The sequence below is a fragment of the Calidris pugnax genome, unplaced genomic scaffold (assembly GCF_001431845.1).
Source record: "Calidris pugnax isolate Ruff unplaced genomic scaffold, ASM143184v1 scaffold206, whole genome shotgun sequence".
Lineage (NCBI taxonomy): Eukaryota > Metazoa > Chordata > Aves > Charadriiformes > Scolopacidae > Calidris > Calidris pugnax.
The window spans coordinates 1,516,340-1,526,149 of NW_015090957.1; the positions used below are offsets into that span (position 1 = coordinate 1,516,340).

A 9,810-nucleotide genomic window follows, 5' to 3' on the forward strand; every position below is an offset into this window, starting at 1 on the left:
CCACGGCCCCCAGGTGACACAGGGCAGGACTGAAGAGACACCCCCACACACACACACACACCCCTTAAGGGGGGATCCCCCCGGCAGCCCACGGGGGCTTCAGCCTCCTCCTGCCCTGGGGAGGCAGTGACCCCGAGGGGTGCAGGGGACAGCACGGGAGGCTGGTGGCGGCGGGGGTGTCCCCACCCCTGTTGTCAGGGTACAGCCGGGGTTGGCAGCCCTGGAGCAGCCATTTTGGGGAACAGGCAGGTTCCCCAGGCGGTACTGTCACCCCGAGAGCCAGCGGCCCCCGGGTGGGTTTAGGAGCCCACGGGGTGTGATGGTGGGTTGTGGCACTGACCCACCCTGGCACAGACGGGTGACACAGAGGTGCCATCAGCCACCCCAGGCCGGGGAGGACGGGTGCTCCGGGGGGTTCTGCAGCTCCAGCAGCCTGCACCGGGTCCTGCGGTGGATCTTTCCCGAACTGCATCCCTCCCTCCACCCCCACACACCAAAACACAGATGACGGCTCCCGGGTGCGGGGTTTGCTGATGGGGACAGCTCTCCCGGGCAGTGCCTGGTCCTGGGCTCAAAGGGCACCAGCAGAAACGAGCCCCTGGGGCCACAGGGGCAGAAACTTCAGCCCAACTCCTGCACGTAGTCCCCCGGCAGCGCGGGCACCGGGGGGGCCTTAGGGATGCTGCAGCCGCCAGGCTGTGCTTCTTTCAGCAAAATTCAGCTTACACTGATGCCTGGCTCCTTCTCCCCTCTTTTCCAGATCAAAAATGACTGTCAAAGCTGTAAAAATGTCGTGCGCGGCTCCCAATGTTTATACTAAAGTGCCTGACGGAGGATGGGGTTGGACAGTTGCTTTTGCTTTCTTCTTCGTGGAAGCTCTAACATATGGCATCATAAAATCATTCGGTGTCTTCTTTAACGACCTGATGGAAAGCTTTGACGAAACCAACAGCAGGATATCCTGGATAATATCCATATGTGTGTTTGTACAGACCTTCACAGGTAAGAGGGGCAGGCGTTTGGCGTGGGTGCAGCAGTGGTGCTGCTGACTCAGCACCCCAGCACCTGGCACCTGTGACTTTCCAGTCTCTAAATGACAGCCATAAAGCCCGGAGGCTGCGTGTGCCTGAAATACCAAGAAATGTCTATCTCAGCCCTTTGAGCCCCAACTCGGGTCCTCTGTGTGGTAGAGGGACATGGTCCGTGTCACTGGCCTGGCCTGACCTCATCGACAAGGGGAGAAAACAGGAGTTTTGAAACCTCCCCTTGTCGTGAAAAGGATTAGAAATAACTGGAGCCTGGCTCGGATCCACTGGTGCCGGTGGGTGTTGGTGCAGGTTTGTCCCAGGCTGTCACACACCTGTCTAACCTCTTCTGATGGTTTTTTTTTAGCCCATCCTAAATGCTGGTGCTCCACGACGGCCCCGGGGTGACACCCCCCTGCATGAGGCCAATGGGCAGGGGAGGTGGCATGTGACGGGGACCTGGGCAGGGGTACGAGAAGAGCCTCTGGAGGAGATGGTGGCTGGTGAAGTCGCTGACGCGGGTGTTGACCACGGCTCTCTTCCTCTCCCACCCATCCAGCTCCTCTCTCCACGGTCCTCAGCAATCGCTTCGGCCACCGCTTCGTGGTGATGGCTGGGGGGGTGCTGATCAGCACCGGCATGGTCACCGCCTCCTTTGCCCGGACAGTTGTGGACATGTATGTCACCATTGGTGTCATCTCTGGTGAGTCATCTGTTCCTGGACCTTCCAAATGCTTCGCTCGCTCCTGCGCCTTCGGCCAAGGTGGGGTTTACTCCCCATCACACTGGGAACGCTTGGGAAGTGCTGCTGCCCCTTCTGGGCTGAGCTCACCCTCCTGGTGGAGGTGGTGACCTGAGCTCCAGGCTTGGCTTGCTGCCCCGTGTCACCCTGGGGACCACCTCGGGACTGTCCCGCAGACCCTGTGCTGGCACAGCTGTACCCATTGCTTCCGACTGACTGGGATCGCTGGGGAGGTGAAAGCTCTTCACGGGGTCAAATCCTCTAACCTCTGTCTCTTCTTTCCTCTCTCCTTCTGGTACTTTTCTCCCCTCTCCCATCTGGCCTGGGTGTCCTGCTCGCATCCGTGGCCGGGAGCTTGCCTGGCGTAGGGGAGCAACTCAAACTCTTTAAGCAGATGAGGTCCTCAAAGCGGACCCCGCTGGCTGCTGGGGAACAGAAGGCATTATCTGGCAGGTTTGGGAGGTTGGGTCTCTTGGTTTGGTTTTTTTTCTTTCTTTCTTTCTTTCTTTTTTTTCTTTTCCCCCCCTCCAATTTAAAAAAATAACATTCTGGTTTCCCCAATGATTTTCTTCCAGGGTGACTGGCCGAGTTGGCCGAAATGCTACTGTAACCACCGGGAAAGTGACTTAACGTGTTCTCGCATCGGTGTTTCTCCCTCCTTTACTTGTTGTTATGGCAATTTTTGGCATTTATTCACAGGCCTCGGATACTGCCTCTCTTTCCTCCCGACTGTCACCATTTTATCACAGTATTTTGACAAAAGACGTTCGCTGGTCACAGCAGTGGCATCCACAGGGGAATGTTTTGCTGTTTTCTCCTTCGCACCAGGTACAGTGCCCAAATCCTGGGAGTCCCCACCCTCGTGCCTAAAGCCTGGCACTGCTCCCGTCCTTCCCCCAAGCCACCCAGACCAGGCTGCCCGTGGACCTTCCCCTGAGCTGCTGGAGCCCACAGGTGGCTGCTCACGTGCCCCTGAGGCTCCTGCCCTCGGGCAGGGTTACAAGTAATCCTAGAGAGGGGTCTGAGGGTGCCTGAGCTCTCCCAGCATCGCCTGCCAGAGCGGGACGTGCCTCCCCGATACGCAGCCTGATGGGCTCCCTATATAGATATCGCAGGCTAAAAATAAGACCAAGAAACTTCAGCTATTTAAAACACAGGCAGTACACATAGCTGCTCCTAAAGGTTAGTGGGCTTGTGCTTAGCACGGGCTGCCAGACTGCTCCTGGCCTTGTGGGGACCTGTCCCCAGGCAGCACGTCCCGGCCACCGCCTCTCCTTTGCGGCCTGGGGGGGCTTCTGGCCCTGCAGGCTTTCAGCCCCTACCCATTGCAAGTGAAGGCTTGTAACAGAGCAGTGACAAGCACCTTTGAGCAGAGCTAAGAGACTTCCTCTAGTAGCTGGTTTCAGGGTGGGGTCGGCAGAGAGAGGAAACTCCAATGTTGAGTTTGCTCTCATTCACTAAAAATAACACCACCTTCGTTCCTGCGCATCCCAGAGTCACTGGGACCTCAAAAGTGGCTACCCAGAGGATAGCTTCCGCTAGCCAGATCTTAAATGCAACTTCTAGCTCTTGTCTGCTGCTGCCAATGGGAGGAACATGGGTACCAGACCCCTGGGTGGCCCTGGGGACCCCCCCGAGAGGCCCCTGCAAGAGCTGGGGGGCTTGGGACCCTCCAGTGATGCAGCTCCTTCCCTAGCTGTAGACTCGGATAGCTCCTTGGTGTAACTGCAGGCTTTTCCAGTTATACTTTCTTCTTCTTCTGCCCTCTTCCCTCAGCAATTACTGCTCTGAAGGAGCAGATTGGCTGGAGATACAGCCTCCTGTCTGTGGGGGTGCTGCAGCTGAGCATCGTCATCTGCGGATCGCTGCTGCGACCCATCATCATCAAAGAGCAAGAAGAAGTGAAAGCGCAGCCTCCAGAAGAGCCCACGGAGACAAAGTACATGCTTGAAAATGAGCAAACACGCACCTCAATAGAGTCCATAGACTCAGGAGTAGAAATAACTACCTCACCCAGCAATGTGCCTGGAAAAACCAAAGCAGAGCCGAAAAGTGAAGAACCAAAGGAACACGTACAGATCCTTGTCGACAATAACAGCACCCCTCCAGAACCAAAAACCAAACTACTGGACTTTTCTGTGATGAGAGACTGTAGCTTTATCTGTTATGCATTCTTTGGCCTGTTCGCTACCCTGGGCTTCTTCGCTCCCTCCCTCTACATCATTCCCCTCAGCCTCAGCCTTGGCATCGGCAAGGACCACTCTGCGTACATACTGTCTGCCATGGCCATCGCAGAGGTCTTTGGAAGAATCTCAGCCGGCTGGGTCCTCAACAAAAAGCCCATCCGCAAGATCTACATCGAACTCATCTGCGTTGTCCTGCTCTCAGTAGCCTTGTTTGCCTTCCCTTTTGCCTCTGAATTCTGGGGCTTGATGACATGTAGCGTATTTTTTGGGTTCATGCTGGGGACGGTAGCGGGCACCCATATCCCCCTCCTGGCAGAAGACGACGTGGTGGGCATCGCAAAGATGTCTTCTGCAGCTGGAGTCTACGTCTTCATTCAAAGCTTAGCTGGGTTGGCTGGACCACCCCTTGCAGGTAACTCTAAAACTTTAATCTATTTTTTTTTTGGTATGTTTGACAGCCCATCTCTGTCTAGAAAGTGTTCTGGCAGCGCTAATTGTTAAGTGCTACCCCAAACGCCCTGCAGCCAGTGCTGGGAGGCTCTCGGGGGCAGAGTGCTGCTGCAATGCAGCTCTGCAGAGTCCCCCCCTCGGAGGGGAGGAGGATGCTGCAGCGCTCCCCTGCTCCTCTCAGAAACCCAAAACTGGCACCGCTTCAGGCTGTAGCGCGCGCAGGAGCGGGTGGCTCTGGCTGTGCCTGCGTCCCTGCCCTGCAGAATGGCCCAGCCTCTGCCTTCATGACAAGATGCCTGATGCATCTTGGACTTCACGTCCCTGCGGTGCCCAAAGGGTTTTGGACTTGCCTGAAGAGAACACTACGTGCCCCTGAACACGGTGCTCTTGCTCCCAGGCAGCATCTGTTTGACAGGGAGTCCCTTCTGATCACAAATGAAAGGATGCAGCGGTACCCGGATTAAAAACCCTGCAGGAGGGGGGGGGGGACGGGCGAGGGAGAGCGGGTTGTGGGTAACGGCTGTAAATGTGTTTTCCGTAGGTGTCTTAGTGGATACGACACAGAACTACAGCTCAGCCTTTTACTCCTGTGCTGCTGGCATGGTCCTGGGCGCCGTGTTCCTCTCCCTGGTGAGACCCTGCAAGGCCGGGCTGTGCCAGCGCCAGCAGCAGCGCCCAGAGGAGAGCGTGGCCCAGGTCCCACCAGACCTACCAGATGACTTTATTGAAATGGATATCGGAAAAGCAGAAAATTCAGGAAAAGCCAGTGACAGCGCGGCATAAAAAAAAAAACCCTGCTCCTTCTCCATCTAATGTACTCGGCGTGAGACTGGGGAACCGTCAGCTCTGCTCCACGTTTTAAAACTACATTCTAAAGGGAATGTGAAATTTTAAATGTGAACAGTTGCTACCAACAACTCTTCTTTTTTTTTTTTTAATTATTATTAGAAAGAACTTTTTTAACCAACAACGGGAAGCTCCATAGAAAATAGGGATAACCACATAAGAGTAACTTCTGTCTAGCATGAAGATGTGATGCGCACTCCTGCTTTCCCAATAACAAACACAGGCAAAGGTTCGACTGATCCCAGAAAAACTGAGAGCAGCAAGAGCAGCAGCAGCTCAGGCTCTGCCTGTGCTCACCCAGCCCCTGCCGCAGCCCCGCGCCGTCGAAACACCCGCGCTATGAACTGGAGATGAGCATTTCCTACACCACACACCACCAGTAGCCAGCAGAACCTCCTCTGGAAGAGCACAGACTCGTGTTTGAGATCTGAGGAGGAGGCTAGGCTAGATACCTGACTGAAACCATTGCTAGTGTTCTTCTAATTAACTTGAACATCACAAATGCTGGGAAATGGGAGGCTCCGTATGTCTTTATGGCCAGTTATTACTGCACATATTTCATAAGATCATTTTTCTCCTCCCCATTGGATCCTTATAACTGTTTTCTATTGATAGCCAGATCTGATGTACTGTTTCTAATTTAACTAGTATTTATTAATTTATTCTAAGATTGTAAAAGGAGGTTAGCTTAAATAACAGGAGAGGAAAAATGATCTTTTGCATAATGGAAACCTGTCTTTACATCAATCTCTTCACTACCAATCTTGTTCTGCTAGCTTGTGAAATTGTTGGGGAAACTTACTCTTACAGCATAGAGTGTAGCTGTTTTTAATAGGTAGGTCTTGGGTAACCCAGTTTTTATTTTAAAAAGGAGAAAAAAAAATAATAATAAACTCCAGATCCAGCATCTCTTTCCACAAGGCCTCAGCTGGTGTCCATGGACCCAGCTCTGCTGCCCTCACCAGCCCACCCCGCAGGGAGCATGGGCCCAGGATGTCTTAATGTGCCCCAACCCTTCCCCTGGGGGTTCCAGGAGCCCTCTGCCCCATCGCAGAAGGAGGGGGGGACCCCCCCCAGTTACCCAGCCCATCACCATGTGCCACCCCCGCGGGCACGGGGCGGCCGCTGGGACCCGTACCCCCGTCCCCAGCTCCCCAGTGTCTGCAAAAGGCTTCCTAGTTGATTTTTAATTTTTTTTTTTTTTGCTGCTGACTTCAGTGGGAAAGGGAGCCTGTGCCCATGGCAGGCACGGAGGGAGCGTTGGGAGCCAAGGTGCTGGCTGTTCCTTTAGTCTGACCCCTCCTCACAGTGACACGAGCTTGCTTACCCACCTATATGCATCTTAACGCCTCTCAGCAACTCAGGGGGACAAATAAAACAAGTCTGTTCTGGTTGGGAGGGGGGGGGAAAAACCCAACCCCCCCCAAACCAACATTTCTGTGTATTTAAGTGGAAGTGGCATCATGCATTAACTGCTACGCTGACCTGTCTGCATTTCACCAGCCATAGAAGTGTGGGACAATCTGTTAAAAAAAAAAAACACAACTCTTTCTGGGAAGGTGCTTGATTTGTTTTTTCTGTCTTAGATGTCCAAAAAAAAAAAAAAAAAACCAAACAAAAAAAAAAAGACACACCAGGCACTCTTGCAACCAAGTGGCTCGAGCAATTCATCCTCACTGCCCGAGACCCGCGTCTCGCGCCCTTCCTCTGCCTCAGCACTTTATCACGGCCAGCAGGACCTCGCTGCCTTGCACCCGGGACTGGAAGAGCCCTCACAGACACCTCGAGTTCTGTGAGTCAGTGAGTAAATGAACAAACGGCGACGTTGCGTTAAGGTGTACCTTTTGTTTATTTATTGTTAATTTATGATACTTCAAGCATTCTGGTAAATGTTCTGTAGCCTGTCATTGTAAGATTATTGAAGTCTTTGTGACACGAGACCTCACTACAGCACTTTGCTGTTACACCTCTGCTTGGAAGTGGAATAAGGCCTCCAGGTGTTGCGTGTGTGTGGAAGCTCCCTGCTCTGCAGATTTGCGAGGTTCTACTGTAATTTAATTATTTTTATTATATTTTTTTTTCTTACCGCAGTTTCAATACAGATCAAATAATGGGTTTGTCACTGACCTCACCCCACGTTTCTGTTCCTGTCCGTGGTGGCACGAGCAGGGGAGTGTGTGCGTTTGTGTGTGTGCGGGTGCAGCAGCCCCAGGAACAGGCTTTAATGCGTTCACAGCGGGATTGACCGAGCTGTTTGTAACCTACCCCGTGGACTCTGGAAATACTCGAAAACACTGAGTTTTGCAATAAACTTTTTCCTTTTTTTTTTTTCCTTTTTTTTTTTTTTTTCTTTTTTTAAATAAAGAAAATGAAGAAAGCTTCCTCCTCTCCCTCTCCTCCATCCCTAGGACCAGGCTGGGCCACCCTTTGCCCCGTGGGTCCGGCCACAGTCACATGCAGCTTCCTCAGCCCCGAGGAGCGTGTTTACCCTGGGAATTGGGCAATCCTGCTGCTTTTAAAGGAGCTGCTTGGAAGCTGGTAGATTAGTGCTGACCTCAAGGGTCCTCTTGTAAACCCTTACCCGGGGAGGCCTGATTAGAAAAGGAGCCTTTTCTTCTCCTGAGTGGTAACTGAATTGGTGGCACTTGGGAACATTATCCTCGTGTCTTCAAGCAGCACGCAATCCTGTAATTATTTTATCATTTCTGAATTGCAGAACGCTTTCTCCACGCCAGGCTAGGCAGCTCATGTATCAGAAATCAAGCTACTAAATAGCAGGGTAGTCGCACTAAAGGGCAATTTTCTCTCCCTCAAACTTCATTCTTTTTTACACCAGCTGAGGAACGCCCTTCCCCGCTCAGCCCGTAACCCCCAGCATCACCCAGCCCTCCGCGGGGAATCGCTGCCCTGCTGCTTAGCCCCACATACCAAGGCAGGCATTCGATTTGCAGCCCAACTACTTGAAGGAGTCATCACGCCACCGATACATAATTAAGTGCAATTTGTTTTCATTCTGGTTGCAAAAGCCCCGGACCAGGGGTGACGGCGCACGCAAGCGGCGCAGACTTAACGCAAATACCAAAGTCCCGGGAAGCTGATCTGTCTCCAGATTTGAGACTGGCTCAATTACAGCAGTGAACAAACACTATTTGCAACAGCTTCCTCAAAAACAACCCCCCTCCAAAGAAAAAAGCATTACAAAGGCTGCAGACTGCTCACATAAATAAAAGCTCATAAAGCTGCAGCACTATCCCTTGTCTCCCTGCACAGAAACTATTTTGAGTAACTTTTCCCACCTGGTTTAAATTAATTGCCCACAACGTCCTCTGTTACCCTGGTACAAAGGCGTTAAGGCCAGAACAGAATAGGGTGGTAAGAATAGTAATTTTTATTCAGTAGCAGCATGTATCTACTGTGTACCAGCAAACAGGAGGGCAGCGTGGGGCAGAACTCACTTGTAGGAGCCCAGCTATTCCTCTGCAAAGGGCTTGAATAAACTCTTGTAGTGAATGAGGCCAGTGCCAGCCAAATGTAAATAAAGGAAATTACACAAGGTCAGCTCGCAGAAGGACAAAAAGCCCTCAGACCGTAGGTATCTGTCCTGTCTGCAGCAGAGGAAGCTGTACAGTGGGTTGGTTTGTTTGTTTTGGGGTCTTTTTAAAAAACAAAACAACAAAATCACTTTTTCCATTTGAAATTAAAAGGAAGGGCAATCTCCTGTTCCTTTTCACTTTTTTCAGATAAGCCGACATCAGGTACTGAGGAGGACAAATGAATCTTTAAAAATAGCTAAACTGGATTTGGAAAAAAGTGAAGTAGGTGCTTACAAAACAGCTTGAACATTTCAACGCTTCCCTTCAGATGTTACTTGTTAGCATCTGAGATCATCATTTTCCAGCTGCCCGTAGTAAACATGACCTGAATTTTCGGAGTGATGCAAGCCCCAGCAGCAGCCTCCCTCCCTCCCTCCCCAAAGCCCATCTCCAAGACGCCTCACAGGTCGGCTTTGGAAACCTTCCCTTTAGCTTCTGGCGTGGTGTGAGGGCTGGGAGAGGCGGTGGGGCTGCCCGGGGGGGTTGTTTCACACTCGATGTCCAGACCCAGAGGCAGGAGCCCCGGTTCCCAGCGGGGACCCACCACGGGGCACCCCAAGGTGCTGGGGGCTGGAGAAGCCGTTTGCAGGGGGGCTGTGTGTGCCCCCCCCGGGGATCCCCGCAGCGAAACGCTGAGCTTTCCCTCCCCGGCTCCTACTCGCAGGGTTTGCAAAGCCCTGGTCGCACCAGCACAAAGCTCCCTCTTGCAAATTGCAGTAAGTCATCTAATAAATCACATGCAATCCCCCACCCTCCTTCCTACTGCAGTTGTCAAGCTCCAGTTACAACAATTTGTGGTAAAATATTACTCACCAGCACTTTGGCCCGTGTGAGCTGCTCTGCCTCTGTAAAGACAGCCCCCTAAATCACTGCTTTGTCACAGAAGCCACAAGCATCACCAAAAGACTTATTACACACAGACATTATGAGAACAAGGCCGGGGAGACAATAGTTTCCTTCACTTCCCT

The 9,810-nt window shown here is 52.3% G+C and overlaps 1 protein-coding gene across 3 annotated transcripts; it reads left to right on the forward strand.

Moving 5' to 3' along the window:
• The first annotated feature begins 140 nt into the window (after positions 1 to 140).
• Positions 141 to 7,573, forward strand: SLC16A6 (solute carrier family 16, member 6). 3 transcript variants are annotated; one of them, XM_014952280.1, is made up of 5 exons: positions 141 to 1,002; positions 1,585 to 1,728; positions 2,467 to 2,595; positions 3,544 to 4,365; positions 4,945 to 7,573. In XM_014952280.1, exons 1-5 carry the CDS (start codon positions 768 to 770, stop codon positions 5,184 to 5,186), a joined length of 1,572 nt encoding a protein of 523 aa, XP_014807766.1. In that variant the 5' UTR covers positions 141 to 767; the 3' UTR covers positions 5,187 to 7,573. The 3 variants fall into 3 exon arrangements, with proteins under 3 accessions (XP_014807766.1, XP_014807767.1, XP_014807768.1); XM_014952281.1 differs by having other exon boundaries at positions 876 to 1,002; positions 1,393 to 1,728; positions 2,343 to 2,595; XM_014952282.1 differs by having other exon boundaries at positions 876 to 1,002; positions 1,393 to 1,728.
• Positions 7,574 to 9,810: the final 2,237 nt, after the last annotated feature.